Source organism: Alternaria conjuncta (assembly GCF_024043145.1).
Source record: "Alternaria conjuncta strain BMP 0040 chromosome Unknown scaffold_10, whole genome shotgun sequence".
NCBI classification, from domain to species: Eukaryota; Fungi; Ascomycota; class Dothideomycetes; order Pleosporales; family Pleosporaceae; genus Alternaria; species Alternaria conjuncta.
Window position 1 is genome coordinate 604,647 of NW_026250099.1, and position 17,749 is coordinate 622,395.

The following is a 17,749-nucleotide window of genomic DNA, read 5'->3' on the forward strand; positions in this document are numbered from 1 at the left end:
GTCCAGCCCAATCCTGCGGAACGCGCGGATTATAAGTCATGTTCAGCTCACATCCCGGCTGGAGCTCCCTGCCAGCGGTGGTTCTTCCGAGGGTGAGATGACGTTTGAAGCTGTTCGGCGCACTAGGCAATGGGCTAGTGCGCGCCCGAAGTGTCGCATGCGCGGTCGCAAACCACGAACGGTCAGGGTATGGGCGAGCGATTAGCTGCGCATGAGTACACGTGCCATGATAGCGCAAGATCGACATGTATTACAAGATATGGTTTGCTGTGGAAAGCCTACGGCTAGACGAATGGAATGCTCTGTTCTGGGTATCTTCGATGCTCGCTCAAGTTCAGATCTGCCTGCTTCTATGGTCCGCGAGGACTTTGCGCCATATACTACAGCCAACGCCCTCAGTCTGACTTGGACCGCCCACGGGTCCGTTGTTGTTCCTCTTGCAGCTTCTTCTGCTGCCACTGCCATTCTACCAGCACAGGTAGAAACTGCCACAGATCAAACTCGGGCCACAGACACTTGAGAAACACGATGGACGTGTTCTCGTGGGCTTGCCATAGCATGAAATCGCTCAGCCGCTCGACGCCAGAGGTGCGAACTAGCAGGTCAAGAGGCGGGGCATCAGCCGTCATCATGTTATCGTTCAACGTCTGAGCGCTGATGGACTCTGGGTCCAGAAACGTCGGCCCGTTATTTGAGTCATCCTTCTCAGGCGAGTTGATGGCGGTCGAAGTTGACGAGGAACGCCCGTCTTCAGCCAGAGCCGCCTCTTTCGAGGGTGACGCTGGCCGCGAATCAGCCTGCTCGGCAAGGCCCTCTGTATCCTCCTCCAACATTTGCTTGCGAATATGCTGGGTGATGTGGGACTCGGAAAAGGTTCGCTTCGAAGGGGTGGGCAGGTTGTGTATCGGCGTGCCGTACGTCTCGACAGTCTTCATGACTGCGGTCGTGATTTCGTGTCGCGAAGTGTAGGGGAAGCAGACGTTGAGGACAGCCCTGCGGATGGTCAGCGATGTCACATAATGGTCGGCGGGCAGCGCACTTCTTGTTGTGAGCTGTCATTGCAACAGCCTTGTCTACAGCCATTTGTACATCGGGACTGAGGAGCTCGCGCTCTCCCAGCACCCGGATGGATGCGCCGTAACGATCCAGCAAGGCTCCGTGCTCTGCCATTTGTTGCAGCTTCACCTTGGCCATGGACATGAGGGCATCGACTTCATGCTTGGAGCGCTTGAAGTTCTCTATGCTGAATGCGTAGATGGTGACGACCTTGACGCCAGTCTTGTAGCAGACTTCGAGGATCTGAGCTGGTTAGCATGGCTCAAAAACACTGATGACAGTCTCCCATACCCTCGCTAATGATTCAAACCCAAGGTTGTGTCCTTCTACCGTCTCAATGTGGTGGTTGCGCGCAAACCGGCGGTTGCCGTCCATGACGAACGCAACATGTTGCGGGATGGGGCCCTGCTTCAGTGATCCGATAAGGAGCTCTCGTAGCTGTCTGACTGTCCAAGCGACGGGCGGCGAGGTCGCAAACCACTTGTGTATGCGTGAGTCGTGGAGGGAGCCCATGGTGAATATTGTTGAGGTACTTGGCTTAGGGCGTAGGGGCTTCGGAATGTCGAGGGGATGCAACGTCGTGGTTTATGGATGGGTGAGAAGTCGGATGGATGGGACTATGCTACGGGAGTCAGGGTATCATGGTGTAAAAGGATTGATGCCAATGCTAGACGCTACGTATGACTTCAAGGCGCAGCGATGGTCTGGGAGTCGCGTCACTTTGGGGCCCTGCGGCGGTGTGGCTGGGCTGACTGCGTTAGGCGTGGCGCACCCGTCGCTTCCGATTCTCGAATCTCTTTGCCGGCAGCCGACCTTCCGACCATCTTTCTTCTTCTTCACCGACGCAAGCCTCACTTGCCGCGTCATCAACACTGCGCTCATCGCCCAGCTGTAGCATTCCACCCATCTCTCTACTAACATCGCCATGGCTGAACAGCCTCAGAGTAACGTGACGGAGCTCGCCGAGCAGCTCGTTGAAGGCTTTGCAGCTCTGAGTGGAGAATACCAGGTTTTGTTTGATTCACAGAAACAACTCGAAAGCAAGCTCTCGTGGGCTAAGCAACAGGTACGCAATGTCTTTTTACACTCCTTCCTCTTATGATGAACAACTTTAGCTCTAGACCTGAAGCTGCACTCGCAGCTCTGATCGAAAACAATCACAGCTTAGCCTGATCCGGACACCATTCTACATTTCAGCACATGATGTCTTTGACGTACACTGCTGACAATACCCAGTATCTTGACCTTTTGAAACGCTTCTCGCCCAACACGTTGTCGCAAGACCACCTTACCTTCCTGCAAGATCTTGAGCGCGTGGGAGACGAACAACCGCGGACACATGTGAATTTGGTGGAGCAGTTGGCACATAGCGATGATGTAGAGCGCAAGAGCCGAGCACTGGTCATCCAGAAGGCTGAGGAGGCGGCTGTCAAGCTGCACGCCCATGAAAATACTAGCAGTGTAAAAATATGGAGTGGTCCGTCCGCAGACAAATCCGCCTCGTTACCTGAGATACAGACCAATAGAGCCACATCACCCATTGAGAAAGACTTCACTGTTGCTGGAACTCCTAGTAAGCTCGCCTGTCCCTTCGCATCTGGCAGCGGCAGAGGCAGCCCGCTCGCTACCCCACGTAGCTCGACGTCCCGGTTAAGCGCACGTGGCCGAAGATCGAAACGACCCTCCTTTACCGATCCCATTCGAGCCGAAATATGCAGCAACAATCCTGCTGCTTCTGCAACTGCGTCAGTCGCGGCGTCTGGCTCCGCTGCCGTCTGCCCCATACGCTTCCTCGACCAACACAACCCAGAGGATGTGGCCCAATACTTTGAGAAACACAAGCATGAGCTACCGAGAAGCCATGAAGTCTGCATCAAGCGCTTCCAGAGTAACCAGGAGAGCATAGAGCAGCTAGATCGCAAGTATGGCAATCTGGTTAATATGATCCAGGGCCTCGGTCAGAAACATCAGGAGTGGCTCCCTGAGGATCCCGACGACGCCATCGAAGAAGAGCCCGAGGCAGAAGCCCACTTCAGCACCGATGCAAAGGCGGACACCAAAGTTCAAAATTGGGCCTCAGCTGTTTCGGCAAGTCTCAACGATGGCACCCCACCGCCTGAGGAGGAAACAGAAGAAAACACACTGGACGAGTCGAGAAGCGGACACTTTGACCGCCCACTCAAAGAAGTCAGAGTTGGCGAATCTCCAAGTCGGCCTTGGGGTATCTCGATACCTGCCAAATACACCAATGCACACAGCTCGTCCTCGGTTGGCTCAGTACCAACAGCGTCGCCGCAACTACCCCTCGACACTGGCCGGCCAATCGGCGAGACGCCCCAAAAGACTGGCAAATGCCCATTCGATCATCGCGCGATGATGGGACAGACGCCGCAGCAGCCTGAAGTGCCTCAATACACTATGCCACCGCAGTCGCAACCTCGGGCCCCAACCACACATGTTCCACCGACAGAGACTCCACCGCAGCCTCGAGCTCCGGAACCATCACAACCACCGAGAGAGACGGAAAGCCCGAAAATGGTACCGCAGATGGTTTTCAACGGGCCTGTATTCTTGGGCTACCCTCCCGAGCAGTTGGCTATACTATTGCAAAACAGCAATCTGGGTGCGTCACTGCGGTAGACATGGAACACTCACTGTACACGTTCTCATTCGCTGGCTGTGTGCTTGCAGGTATGGTATTGTACTCAGAAGGTAGGCTCGAACAGCTGCTTCTTTCACAACTACGCCTCACCTCGTCTTTTGGTACCGTCGTGCTTTTCGTCATGCGCTCGTCATTGATTACTACACTGTGCCTTCGTCCATCTTTCAAAGCTCCTGCGCGTGGATCTTCTACCTCTCCTGGCCGACCCTATGGCACTCATCTTCCACCTCATACAAGGGAAAAACTGAACACCTAGGAGCCTACGTCGCCGTTAGGCCACTAACTTCGCAAGCTTTTATCTCAATGTAGGCTCTTAGGTGTTCAGTTTTTCCCTTGAATAGGGTGCTTCTGCGATCCGGCTACCGTGCTCATTTCTTCTTCAGATCTGCCATCCACGTCCGTACGCCCTTTGCGCTATCGTGTGCCGCACGAAATACTGCATCGTCGTTAGCTCCTGCATGGCTGAATCACCCAACACCTACGTTGCCGCTCGTTCTCATCTAGGCCTCGCATGAAGTCGGCGCCTTCTCCTAATGCACCACGTGGATTATGAGCCTGATCAGCTATGAGAGCAGCCCGGGCCTTGAATGTCTATACGGGTTAGCATATACCGTTGCATCGACCAAGCACAGAACTCACATCGCTCAGTACCTCAATCATCTCTTCCTCTTCGAAGAGCTCCAAGATTCGTGCGCCGAGATTGTAAAAGTGCGGGGCCAGAGCTCGCAAATCGACGGTCCTTGGGTCAGCTTTGAGGGCGTTCAGGACGCGCGGAGATAAGGCGGACGGAGGGTCGATGGTCACAAGTGAGGATGTATTTAGACTTTGACTGTAGATATTGTGAATACGGAATGTACATATGATTAGAATTTTCATTTACCTCAGTGCAAGCATCTCGCCGAGCCAGAGTGGAAGCTCGACTTTAGACCCCTGCTTCATATCGCCGCTCATGTTGCCCTCGAGATAGCCGAGGCCAGGAACGGTAAGCTCAAAGGTACATGGTACCTTTTGCGCATCCGTCAAGATGGCGTCGACGTCGTAGTAGGAACTCATCTTTTGACAAGCATTCCAGTCAGTATGCAGACACGCAGAGACGAGAACAGAAATGACCATCATTCAGCTGATGCTGCGGTGCGAAAGAAATGCATCAGAGGCCATCCTTGTACGAGGCAACCGACGTGTCGCGTGTCGTGCCACCAGCCTGGTGCATCGGGACGAATATGCAAGGAGATGAAAGCGCAGGCAGAATGGAGGACGAATGCAGCCCTGCGAGTAGGAACGGGGCGGGAAGAGGCAAAAAGAAGGCGGGTCAGAAGATGGTAGAAACGTGTAGCTTACTGCGTGGTCGCCGCTGTGTGTATTGCGCGTCTTTGAGTGCCTGGCGGAGGTCCGATTGTATATAGCGCGTTTCGTCCGAATGTGATGAATCACCGCGCACCTCGCCTTTCAGCAGCGCGTACGAGTCTCTTTGAGATTAAACGAGTGGATTAGTCGTTCTGCAAACGTTCGATCGCGACCGCGACTGTTCCCCCACGATCTCGACGCTGCCGCCGCTCTCTCGCCTAAGGTTGCAGGGTTGGAGCTCCAGACTAGATGTCATCAGGACGAGGCGCCGGATACCCACATGAACCACTGCTCGTCAACCATTGCACCCGACTACATCTCCACCCGCACTCACGCCCAACACCCGGAATCTGCTATACACGGCGCATTTGTGGAGTAAGTAGCGCGCACAGCAATTCACCCGCCCCACGTGCTGCGGCTACTCTGTAGTTCACAGCCCGTGACTACGACTACATCTCAACGACTTGCTGACTGTTTGTGTCTGCAGTCAATCCGTCCCGGCTGCCTTCGACTGTGAATTGCTAGCTGTACATTGATGACTGCGCATTCCCAAGACTCGTCCCTCCACTGCGCCCTAGGCACACGCCTCACGACCCCCCACCACAACCTCGACCACCACCATCCGGCAGCATGGCGGTCAGCGAACGGATATCACAGCTCATGAGCGCCCTCGATACGGGCTCCGGCCCTGATACCTCGCGGGCTACGTCACCAGGCAGCGATTGGCGGCAGCCCAACAGTGGCGTCAACGGAGCAGACGACCGGCGCCGTCCACGGACATTCCCCTACTTCGAATACCTGCCGTACCAGACAGAAGACCAAAGCGATCGCGAAGAGAGCCTCAACACATGCCTGAAGCACCTTTACATTGCCGTTTCGGCCGGCGACTTTGCGCCTGGCGCCGTACATTGGACGCGCGAGATCCGAGGCTGGCTCTCGCTCAAGTTCGACCTCCCCCGCACCACGCGCGTGAAGCTCGTGAAGCTCTACTATGAGCTGGCGCTGGCTCCCGGTCTGGACTACCTGGTCGCGGAGCGCTTCGCTAGCATGTTCATGGTCCTGACGAAGTAAGTGACACACATTAGAGTTTGGATGACGGGTGGAGACTGACACGACGACAGGCGTAAACATTACCTGCGACCCGGCAAAGACCTCATACTCGACTGGCGACCCCTGTATCGAGAGCTGAAGATGTTCGTCCTGCCCTCAGAATCCGGAGGCTCACATCCGCCAAACGTAAAGCGCAATATCCGTACGTTGACCAAGATGTGCACCTTTGCGCAGTCGTACTTCGACCCCAAGGAGATACCGGCTATACTGGAAGAGCTCCTGCCCTTCTTCAGCACATCGTTCAGCGAGAACGCATTTGTGGTTGTCGGTCTATTGAACCTGCTCTTTCCAACCCACCCGGCACCCGAGGACATGCAGCAACTGCTGCCTCAAGAATATCTCCCGACCTTCTTCCATCTATGGTCGCTCGTCAACCGGTCGCGGCTCTTCGATGCGCACTACATTGATACACTTTCGAGGCTGTCTAGGGACAACCTGACCGCGGCGCATGTGCCTTTCTCACAATACGGAGTGTTTACCGGCGAGCAGTCGTCTCAGATCTTCACGGCTATCCTGCGGCTACTGGAAATCCCAGTCGGTCAAGCCACGTCACCATACAGCAATACTGTTGACCTAGGTGCAGGACTTGCTGTGATGCTTGACCGTGACCCGCGGAAGCACCCGTCGACTCACCACATTGCCCGCATTATCGCCATGTCGTTATCGCCTGCATGTGCAGAGCATTCTGACTCTACCCTGACTAAGCTCGAAGGGCTCATCCAGGCTGTGGAGACTTTCTTCCATCCATCCAATTCGGGTAGCTGGACTAGACCTCTGGCGCAGTTTGTCTACTACCTGGCCGACATCTTTGTGCTGCGGTGGAATCGAGAGCACAGCGGGGAGATGGATGTGCCAGAAGAGAGGAAGCTAAACGACGCGGTCAAGAGGCGCTTCGTACTCTGTCTACGAGAGGTCACATTCATGGGCATCTTCTCCAAGAGCGACAAAGCCGTACAATACGCCTTGTCCACCCTACAGAGCCTGGCACACCTCGAGCCCAACTTGATTCTCCCCGGCGCACTACAACGCATCTACCCCGCAATGCAAGGGCTTGTCGAAGTACATCGCACCATCTCGTCAATACGTGCGTTGCACATGCTCTCCAAGGTCATGGCTAAGACAAAGGGCTTCCGGTGTCACGTTACTTCTGTGCTCGGGCTTGCGCTCCCGGGTATCGACGCCAACGACCTGGAAAAGACTGTGCATACTTTGCAATACGTCCAGGGCGTGTGCTACCTCATTCCATTCCAGGACCTCACCAAGGCGCGGAAGGCGTCGGATGAGACAGCTCGAGATGGAGCAACTACACCGGATGATGTTGGCGGTAACACAGGGCTTGCTTTGGAATGGATCACGGCACAAGTCGAGCGATTAGAAAGCGCCAACGGGAACATTGAGATCAACTACGACGAGGAGCTCAGTGACGGGGATGAGGCAATGATCTTACGGTCATCCACGACTGGTCTCAACGAATTCCTGATTACATTCCTTGGTCGCGTGTTCACGCTCCTGGAAAACTTGCCCGATGCGTCTAGGGTCCGCAGTGGCTCTCCTGAAGAGTATGTGGTTAACCAGCTACCAGCCGCTTTCACGCCGCTGCTTGCGGCACTCTCTCCGGAGCTGTACGATGTTGCGCTTGATAAGATTGCGAACTTCATCACAAACCATGTCGTTCACCAAGCCAAAGATGCCATCGCATTCATTTGCAACAGTCTTGTCAAGATCAACCCTGAAAAAGCACTGAAGCGTCTGTTGCCACATCTTCTGGCAGGCATCCGTACTGAGATTGATGAGATTGGCGCTGGATCGACGCGAACAACAGGCGCCGAGGTACTTCCCCGCGATCGTGCTCTTGTTTGGAACCTTTGCATTCTTAGCATGTGTGTTGTCCATGTTGGTGACGCAGTTCTTGAGTGGAAAGACGAGCTCTTCGAGATTGCAGAATACATGCAGCAGAAGTGCCGCGGTACCCCCACCGTGCATGTTTCCAACTTCATTCATCACTTGCTACTTAACCTTACTTGCACCTACACCATCGACTACTCGATCTACGAGCAAGATGAGCTTGCACAAGGCTTGTCGACAGAGTCGTGGGGTAGACAGGTCGATATCAAGAAGCTGAACATCAAGTGGCACACTCCGAGCTCCGACGAGATTGACTTCGCCGTCAAGCTTTTCGAGACTCACGCCAACAACTCGATGAAGGCACTCAAAGCCCTGACGCAACCAGACTCGCCGATAAAGCGCGAAGGCACTGGCAAAGATTGGTCCGACGAGGTTTCTCGAAATCTTGTCCTGCTGCGCTTGATCATCTCCGGTATCTCCGTCTTGTTTGATGTTCGGCATGATCAGGCTGCTGATGGCGCCACCGAGTCTGATGATGGCTCTGACGCTGATGCGATGGACACAGAAGGCATCGATGACGATGCTGGCCTAGGAGAAGCTGAAGATGAAGAGGTCAAGCCTACTTTCCAGTACGAAGCCGGCTACCCTCTGCGTCGTGGCGATGACAACTACAACCTCATTCACGATCTTCGCGAACAGGTTGGCCAGATGCTACACAACGTACATCAATTCTTGATCGAGAAGCAGCCTGACGACGTGCCGTGCTTCAACTCTTTGTACAACGCCTATCGGTCGTGGTTCATCGATGTTGGCATCGAGCGATCTGCCCATGTGCTTGATAGAATTTCTAGGCTGTTAGAGAACGACGAGCGACCTTTCCGGTTCAGTGGATTGCGAAAGCAATACCCACGACCTCTACTGGTTCGCCGTGCAAACGTTTATCATCTGCAGCGTTTACGGCACAACGCTAACCCACGACCCAAGACTGATCTCGACATGATCTTGCTGCTTGATCTCGCCGAATCCAGTATCTCAGTCTACACAGAGATCCGGCGCACTGCACAGACAGCCAATGAGTCAGCCGTTAAGTGCGTGCTGGGTGCTAGGCCTCTTGTCATTCCTCCTCTACTGGATGCTTTCGTCAAGGCTGTTGCCGAGAGTGACTACCCTCGCATTAAGGGTGCGATGTTCACTCTTCTGTTCGGTAGCCTGGCAAAGACCATCAGCCGCGACTGGCGATTTACGCCTAAGCTCATCAAAGCGTTCATCGAGGTTACCGGTGCCGACAAGCCTTCGGTGCAGAAGCTAGCAACTAACGCTACTTTCCAAATCATGGACATGGGTAAGGCAATGGAGCGCATGGTTATCCTCCCGAAGGAGGTTGTGGAAGCGATCGCATACGCTATCGACTCTAGCGAGGGCGATAGTGTACATACCAAAGTCAACAAGCGTCGGGACTATATCAAGAAGAAGCGCGCTCGCATCGAAGGCAAGAAGGCTGAACTGTCCAAGGAGCTTGTCGATATTGCGAAGACCGAGCACTGGAAGAAGGTCAGTCGGACTGCAGCCATCATTGTCAACCTGGGAATGCGTTACGACAGCATTGCCTCTGACGAGATGATCGATCTCGTGGCGAAGGGATCCATCGATCAACATCCTAGTCTTCGAGGCCTTTACGCTGGAGCGCTCATTGGCTTGTACTCCGTTATTCAGACCCGTGCGATCACTGGACATAACTACGAAAAATACTTGCTCAGCGAAGAGGAGCTGCCGGATAAGATCTCGGTACCGACCAAGCCAGAGGATCCAAACTGGACCGAGGAGTACCTCGCTTCGTTTGCGCAGCCAGAAGCCAAGTACTACGTCGACTTTGATTATCCTGGCTGGCTTGTGTGGAACAAGAGCATGACCGCGTTCAAGCCCAATGCGCCCCAGCTATCGTATGATGAGGTCGAGAATGGCGTCCGCCAAAAGATCGCCAAGCATCTTACTCGATCTTGGTTCTCCAACTACTTTGCCTTCATGAAGCAAGAGCCTCGTGACAACAGCGCCGACAGGTTCCGCATGTCAAGCGCGATGGTTTTGACTCACTCATTCGATCTAGTCTTCGGCGGGTTGACCGAGGCGACGTTCGAAGACATCAAGGATTTGACCCAGTCTGTCTACGCTGATGGAAGCGACAAGCATCAGCATCGTGCCACCGCTGAGATCATGGCCGCACTGCTCTCATGCGCCCCAGATCTTAAGGCAGACCAGCGCGAAGCCGTGTGGGAATACGTCTTCCCTATCGTTCGTGGCATCTTCCAAGACGGACTGACACCAGAGAACTCCGGTTACTGGACTACTTTCCTACATGTTGTGTTGCAGTCGAAGGATCCACGCCGAGGATGGCCGCTGGTCGACTGGCTAGCTAGCTTCCGCCTTGACATGGAGTCCAACGCCGCCTTCAAAGAGAGCTCCAAAGTACACTTGCTGACGCAATGTATCTGCGATGCGGGGTGGCACTTCCGTCTAGAGAAGCCGATCTTGGAAGACTTTATGAAGCATCTCGACCATCCGTACAAGGGCGTGCGAGAAGCCATGGGCCAGACCATCGCGAGTATCTTTAGGACACGTTACCACGAATCGTACAAGGATGTCGACACGCTGATGAAGGCGCAAAAGGACGCTTCTTCGATCGGCGAACGCCCTTACCAGCCTACGGAAGAGTTCACTAAAACCATCACCGAGGTCTTTGATCGCCTTGAGGTCTGGCGTGGGGAGCGTCCGGCAGGTCAACAGACACCTTCGTCGTACACGTCAGGTGGTAAGACTGTTCTTCTCTGGCTCGACTCTACGCTCTCCTCGTACGAGTGTACCTCGCTCGTTAGGTTCTTCCCCGATATGTTCATGGAGCAGCTGCTACACATGATGGACATCAAGGAGGACCCTGAATTGCAGTCGCTCGCTTACCACGTCTTCCGCCACCTGCCCAACATCCCGCATCGCCAAGGTGAGGACTCAGACTTCATCTCTGCTCTCATACGCATCGGACGCAACGCGACAAGCTGGCATCAGCGTCTTAGAATCCTCATCAACATCCAAGTGATCTACTTCCGCCGACTCTTCCTCATGAGCGAGGAGCAGCAACAGAGCATGTTTGACTGCGTCTCCGCCATGCTGTCAGACACACAACTCGAAGTACGAATGGGTGCTGCCACCACGCTATCAGGCATGATTCGTTGCTCGCCAATTGCATTCCGCGACCGCCAAGTCTCTACACTCAAGGAACGATTTACCAAGCAGCTCAACAAGAACCCATTGCCAAAGAAGCGCAACCCAGGAACGCCGACAACAGAACAAGGCAAGCTCGTCTTGACACGCCACGCAGCTGTGCTGGGTCTTGGTGCGCTTATCCAAGCTTTCCCGTACCAGAGCCCTCCGCCAGCCTGGTTGCCCGACGTACTTGCGACGCTGGCTAGGAAGGCTGCGGCTGATCCTGGCATGGTTGGCAAGAGTGTCAAGACTGTTCTGGCAGACTTCAAAAAGACTAGGCAGGATACTTGGCATGTTGATGTCAAGGTAAGTTTTCTACTCTGATATGATTATGAACTGTGCTAACCTCTACTCAGGCGTTCGAACAAGAGCAACTGGAGGACTTGGAGGGTGTGCTGTGGAAGAGCTACTTTGCTTAAACGACAGCTATGCGGCGAATGGGATATTACGAACGACGCTCGATGATACCATAAGCGACGGACATGTACAATAAGTTAGATCGGACGGGTCATGACTACGAGCGATATGAACAGGCTCTGCATCAGTGGCGCCTAGTGGAAATAGCATTTTCTAGATAGTCTCTTGCTTACACAATGAACCTTTTTGCTCAGCATGCTTACTCAGTTGCGACCGGACGCGCGCTCCTTCCTGCTTAAAGCCGCTTGCCCCTCCCCCGCTCCGCTGTACCTGCGCCTGCACATGTGACATCATACCCTGGACCTTCCGACCATCAACAATAAAATCACCGCTTGCTGCGCGACGCATAAACAGCACTGGTTTTCCGACACTGGCCCATCAGCGAATCTACAATGCCATTGACTGTACTTACTGACGCGGACGTGCGCACTCTCTTGTTGCAATTGACCAAACAAGACATTCTCGACTTGCAGCAGAACCTCGCTGATGCGCTGCACCATTATTCTACCAGCACGGAAGAAGACGACAATAATGGATGTTGTGAGACTTTTCAGTCTGCAGGCACGAGTGTGAAGACTAAAGATGGAGGGATGATGACGGTTGCGCCGGCAAGCAGGTATGTATAGTTCTTGCAAATACACATGCATGACAATCGCATCGACTGACTATTCGCAGCAACGATGGTCTCGGAGTCAGAATAACGACACGTCCAGAGTCCAACTCTTTGGACACAGCCTCTGTTACTTCATCGATGAGCTCACTCGCTCTATCTCAACAGTCGACACCAACGAGTAAAAGCTCAGCAACCACAGCCTCTCTCGCTTCAACCCAAACATCGGCATCAAATACTAGTCTCACTCTCTTCGACCGCTCCGGAAACCCTCGCGCCATGCTAAACTCCTCCGAAATGACAGCCTTCCGCACCGCTCTCGCAAGCGCAATGCTCTTTAAGAAACGAGCAAACGTTCACGACGTGACAGTCTTTGGCGCAGGAAAACAAGCGTACTGGCACATTCGTCTTGCCCTCCTGCTACGCGGACCGGATATCCATCATCTCAATATCATAAATCGGGATTTTGAACGTGTGCACCAATTATTGGAGAAACTATACGATCCCGACTCCGCTCCTTCAACTTTCAACCCCGATCCAAACCACGTACCCACCTACCGCCGCGCATCAGGCTCAGAGGAAGGCTCAACAGGAAAAGAAACCCAACACCAATACCTCCATCGCCCTAAAATACAAATTCTCACCCCAGGCCACGGCGAATACCCCCGCCTCCTACATGCCACCCTCCGCTCCTCATCCGTCCTATTCCTCTGCACCGCCTCTCCCACGCCCCTCTTCCCCGCGCCCATCCTAACGAACCCCGAAGGACGAAAGAAAGGCCGCTACATAGCTGCCATCGGTTCGCTCTCACCACTCGCCACAGAACTACACCCAGACATCCTACGACAAAACGTCGCGCCCGAGCACGGGCACCGCCATTTCCACAAGCACGCAAAGCAGAGCGGGGCGGTGGTGGTGGATAGTGTTGAGAAGGCGTTGAAAGAGGGTGGGGAGGTGGTGCAGGCGGGGTTAGGTCCGGATCAGGTTGTTGAAATTGGGGAGTTGGTTATGTTGAAGAGGGATGCGGATAGGAGGAGGCGGGAGTGCTTGGCTGGGAAAGGGTTGATGGAGGCGGAGGGACTGGATACGGGGGGTGTGGAGTTGGGCGAGTGCGAGATGAATCGGAGGGAGAAGACGGAGAAGGCGAGGAGAGGGAGTAGTGGGAAGAAGGAGAAACATCATGAAGGAGAGGACAAGGCGCATAAGAGCTTGATTGAGTGGTTGGTCAAGGGGAATGTGATTTATAAGAGTGTGGGACTGGGTCTTACGGACGTCGTGGTGGGCGGTGACCTTGTTCGCATAGCGAATGAGCGCAGTATCGGCACGAGGATCGATAACTTCTAGGGTGGGTTGTCGCATCCATCGGAACTGGAAGTGGGATCACAGCAGTTCGCCTCCTGCGAGTGCAGCTGAGGCAGTAATCATAGTTCAGCATACATAATCAGAGCATAATCACAAGCAACAAATCATGCGAATGGCGTGCGTTATCGTGATTGATTCCAGTCAATGCAGTCGTTTGCCGACCGCTTTTAACCCTCCTAAACTCCGTTGGTATTGTGAACCGACTATATGCAGAGATAAGAGACACGCCGTAAAGTCATCATGAAATCGAGAAAGCACATCAGAACCCGCTTAGATCTTGATAGCGCTCTCGATGGCCTTCCTCTTCTTCTCCATGCGGGCGTTGGCCTTGGCACCCATGATACCACCTCCCCAGTGGCGGGCAGCGTCCTTGTGGTGCGACTCGAGGTAACCGTCGTTGACAGCAGTGATGAGCTTCTGGAGCTCGTTCTTGTCCTCAGAGCGGACCTCAGTGAGGGCGAGGACGGCGGCGGTCTTCTGGTGGACGACCGTTCCGAGACGGGCCTTGCCCTTGACGATAACGTAAGGGACACCTGATTAATATCAGTAAAGGTTCCATATGCGTTTGCGCAGTTGGAGTACTCACCCATCTTCCTGCAGAGAGCGGGCAGGTAGACAACGAGCTCGATGGGGTCTACGTCGTTGGCGATCAGGACGAGGGAAGCCTTCTTGTTCTCAATCAGGCCAACAACGTGGTTGAGACCGTACTTGGCGACGTAGGGCTTCTTGCTGACGTCCTCCTTCTTCTTTCCCTCAGCGACGGCGGTGGCCTCCTTGGTGAGGCGCTCCTTCTTCTCGGCCTTGGTCTCGGGACGGTACTTGTTGAGGATCTTGAAAGCCTGGGTGGCAAGGTTGCGGTCGGCAACGTGCTGGAACTGGGCAATCGCCGGTGGGACCTTCAAGCGCATGTTGAGGATCTTCTTCTGGCGTTGAAGACGGACATACGCGCTGCACATCATCAGTATCTGCAATCTGCGGCGGATTGGGGGTTGCTTACGGCCAGCGGACCATGCGGCCGACGTTGCGCTGGGGCTGGATATCCTGACCGATGCCATAGTTGCGAGGACGCTTCTCGATGAGAGGGTTCTGTTCCATTGTGAGCGATTGTGGTTGAATGTTTGGGGAATGGGCAGACCTTTTGCTTCTTGGCGGCAGACGACTTAGAAGTGGCCTGGGGGAAAGCCGCAGGCTTCTTTCCGGATCCTTTGGGAGGCATTGTCGAGGCTGTCATAGAGAACAGAAACCATTAGCGAATGTTCATTCACTATAGGTCTGAATCTCGTAAGAGCGAGAGGGCCTTTCAGCCGCTCTCCACTCTAGCCATCATTTGTATGCGACACGCTCATGTAGAGACGTGCGATTGTGATATGCTACCGAGCATTCATGGCGGATATGCGCTTACCTGGTGTGTTGGCGGCGACGAAGTAAAGATTGGCGACGGTGGACTTGACGAACGTTCGAAAGCGGGCGCAAAAGTTGTCGGCACCGAAATCCAGAGAAGCGAGTGCGCGCGGGTGGGGAAGAACGTTTCGCCGGCGCTAGCGCCTGCCCGATGGTAGCGTGGTGCCTCACCATCCATCATCGACCGCGACAACTTCAATGCGAGACCATGAACGCGATTAATCTCGGCGCGAAAGGACGTAACGCGCAGCTCATCGCCATATTCTGCCTATGGAAAGCGCTGCTCCTCTCGCTCGCTGCATTCTGCCCAGGTCCCGGATACGACACCTCTGGTCTCATACTGCTCGACACGAGCGCCCGGCGTCATGTTGAGCTGGATTTCACCTCCCGCTATGAGCGTTTGGTCCTCAATCTGCTCCGCTGGGACGCATTGTACTTTGTGAAAGCAGCTGAGCGGGGTCATGTCCACGAGCAAGCGTGGGCCTTCAGCGGGGCGTATTCGTATCTCCTGAGACTAACCGGTCAATGTGAGCACCAGAGGCCCAGTCATTTGGGTCGGCACTGATATCTCGCAGTGATGGCTGGCGATGCGCAGGCTCCTCTGCACTACTATGCTCTGGCCGGAGTCATTATTTCCAACATCTGCCACCTCCTCTCTGTGCTAGTGCTGTATCGCCTATTGACCTTGGTCCTGGAACCTCAACGGCGACAGTCCATCCCATTCATCGCCGCTGTCTTGCATATCCTGACGCCAGCTTCTCTTTTTATGAGTGCACCGTATGCCGAAGCCATGTTCTCATTGCTCAATTTCACAGGCATGCTCCTCTATGCTCAATCTCAAACTGCGGCTGAGACTGCAATGTCATGGGTTCGAGCGGACTTTCAAAAGATTGGCTCTGGTGCTTTTTTCGCAGCAGCTACACTAATGCGAAGCAACGGTCTACTCAGCGGCCTAATCCTCCTATACGATGTCGCTAAGTACATGCCCTCTCTGATGTCTGCGCAGTTGCGTATACCAGATGTAAGAAGGATGCTTGTCACATGCGTGGCTGGTGGTCTGATAGCCTTGGCATTTTTCGGGCCGCAGTATCTGGCATACACGGAATTCTGCGACCGAGGCAGCGGCACTGGAACTAGACCATGGTGTGACAAGACCTTCCCGAGCATTTATTCGTGGGTACAAAGCCATTACTGGTAAGTTACCCCAATACGATGACTTACTAGTCTGACCTCTTCCAGGAACGTAGGACTCTTCCGTTACTGGACCATCTCAAATCTGCCTCTGTTCATACTAGCGGCACCAGTTTCGTGGCTGCTCCTCACATCAAGTGTCACCATTCTCCGCAGCGGTGTCCCACGCCCGTTGCGTGGGCGTCCTGTACCCCAGACTGGTGAAACAGCCAAATCCAGGAACGGAACCTCCGCGATATGCAAGCTACCGGAATTGGCACTTCCCCAATTACTACTGGCTGCAACAGCCGTTACCAGTTTTCACGTCCAGATTGTGAATCGGATTGCTTCCGGCTATCCGATGTGGTATCTAGTCGTCGCTACGTGGTTGGCTGATTCACAAAGTACTCGCTCGACAGCAAACCGTTCACGAACAGCCAAGTGGTGTATCAGAGGTAGCATCATGTATTGCTTGATACAGGGAATGCTTTTTGCTAACTTCCTCCCACCGGCTTGAATCTTAGGCCGCGCAAGCACTGTCGTACCCACAAAGTGGTGGCGTAAGCTCTACAACCTAGCTCTTCGATTCGGACGCCCAGACAGACTGTACGACGTAGCTTATTACTAGTAAAACGCCATGATCAGATTCCTGAACTCCAATACGAATGTTTCGCAATTACCATGCCACTCGGTACATCTAGACGGTTACTTAATCCTCCGGGCGAGTTGGTGCTAAACCTAGGAATAGCTCAGAAGCATATACCTTACCGAGTTAAGACCTATGTCTTACATGTGAATTTTGGTACTGCGGCAGAAGCTGAGCGATCAGCTACGAGGTCGTCATGATGCCAAGTACCCCACAGTCTCACTACTAGTGTTGCTGCTCTAATGCCCCAGCCATCGCAAGTGTTAAGACATGCACCCTACAACGGAACTTGGAGATGATAGATGAACGTCGCATAGAGCGGCTGACCTGTCTTTCTAGCCTATCATGGAGAGCTGGTCTGACGACTTTGTATCTGCATGCGCTACTGACGCCAACCTACCGATGGAAGCCTAGATCATGGTATAAAAGTTGGCGATGCGACAATATGGCGAGATGCTGTGCCAGCATACTACTACAGTTCCAGTCCAGTTGTTTACAAAAACGTCATGATATCGAACCCCTCTGCAAGATGCGACACATTGGGCGAGGCAGAACATTGCATTATCCACTGCTTCCCTACACATGACCGACAGCGTTGCAATGTCACTGTTTTCGCGACGGAAAATGACTTCCTGAACACCAACGCGCCATTTCAGGACACTGATCAATGCCCTAGTTTCTGAGTCAGAAGCCTTCTGCTTGAGAATGATGACCACCGTCAAGTCTCACAGCGACGCCACCTACACCAACCAGAATGTCGGAGCGAAGATGAGGGTCTCTCCGAAAGACAGAAGGAAGGCTTGGTCACGCCAGCTTTGTCACTAGTCTTTGGCATAGTGAGGGGGACTTATAAAGGTTGCTTCAGGCTCCT

General features: G+C 53.9%; 6 protein-coding genes across 6 annotated transcripts; 3 read left to right on the forward strand and 3 right to left on the reverse strand.

The window, feature by feature from the left end:
* Positions 1-395: 395 nt before the first annotated feature.
* Positions 396-1,569, reverse strand: J4E85_007273 (uncharacterized protein; the record flags this gene model as incomplete). Its single annotated transcript, XM_051471505.1, has 3 exons — positions 396-993; positions 1,040-1,299; positions 1,348-1,569. 3 exons carry the CDS (start codon positions 1,567-1,569, stop codon positions 396-398), a joined length of 1,080 nt encoding a protein of 359 aa, XP_051324579.1.
* Positions 1,570-1,981: 412 nt separating this feature from the next.
* On the forward strand, positions 1,982-3,696 carry J4E85_007274 (uncharacterized protein; the record flags this gene model as incomplete). Its single annotated transcript, XM_051471506.1, has 2 exons — positions 1,982-2,122; positions 2,293-3,696. The coding sequence occupies 2 exons, from the start codon at positions 1,982-1,984 to the stop codon at positions 3,694-3,696; spliced, it is 1,545 nt and encodes a 514-aa protein (XP_051324580.1).
* Positions 3,697-4,086: 390 nt separating this feature from the next.
* On the reverse strand, positions 4,087-4,831 carry PSF3 (DNA replication protein; the record flags this gene model as incomplete). Its single annotated transcript, XM_051471507.1, has 4 exons — positions 4,087-4,154; positions 4,201-4,309; positions 4,358-4,547; positions 4,599-4,831. 4 exons carry the CDS (start codon positions 4,829-4,831, stop codon positions 4,087-4,089), a joined length of 600 nt encoding a protein of 199 aa, XP_051324581.1.
* Positions 4,832-5,692: 861 nt separating this feature from the next.
* On the forward strand, positions 5,693-11,691 carry J4E85_007276 (uncharacterized protein; the record flags this gene model as incomplete). The annotated part of the gene is made up of 3 exons (XM_051471508.1): positions 5,693-6,129; positions 6,184-11,578; positions 11,629-11,691. 3 exons carry the CDS (start codon positions 5,693-5,695, stop codon positions 11,689-11,691), a joined length of 5,895 nt encoding a protein of 1,964 aa, XP_051324582.1.
* A 591-nt stretch (positions 11,692-12,282) lies between these two features.
* J4E85_007277 (uncharacterized protein) lies at positions 12,283-13,643 on the forward strand (the record flags this gene model as incomplete). Its single annotated transcript, XM_051471509.1, has 2 exons — positions 12,283-12,305; positions 12,365-13,643. The coding sequence occupies 2 exons, from the start codon at positions 12,283-12,285 to the stop codon at positions 13,641-13,643; spliced, it is 1,302 nt and encodes a 433-aa protein (XP_051324583.1).
* A 288-nt stretch (positions 13,644-13,931) lies between these two features.
* On the reverse strand, positions 13,932-14,877 carry RPL8B (60S ribosomal protein L8B; the record flags this gene model as incomplete). The annotated part of the gene is made up of 4 exons (XM_051471510.1): positions 13,932-14,194; positions 14,248-14,609; positions 14,659-14,747; positions 14,797-14,877. 4 exons carry the CDS (start codon positions 14,875-14,877, stop codon positions 13,932-13,934), a joined length of 795 nt encoding a protein of 264 aa, XP_051324584.1.
* Positions 14,878-17,749: the final 2,872 nt, after the last annotated feature.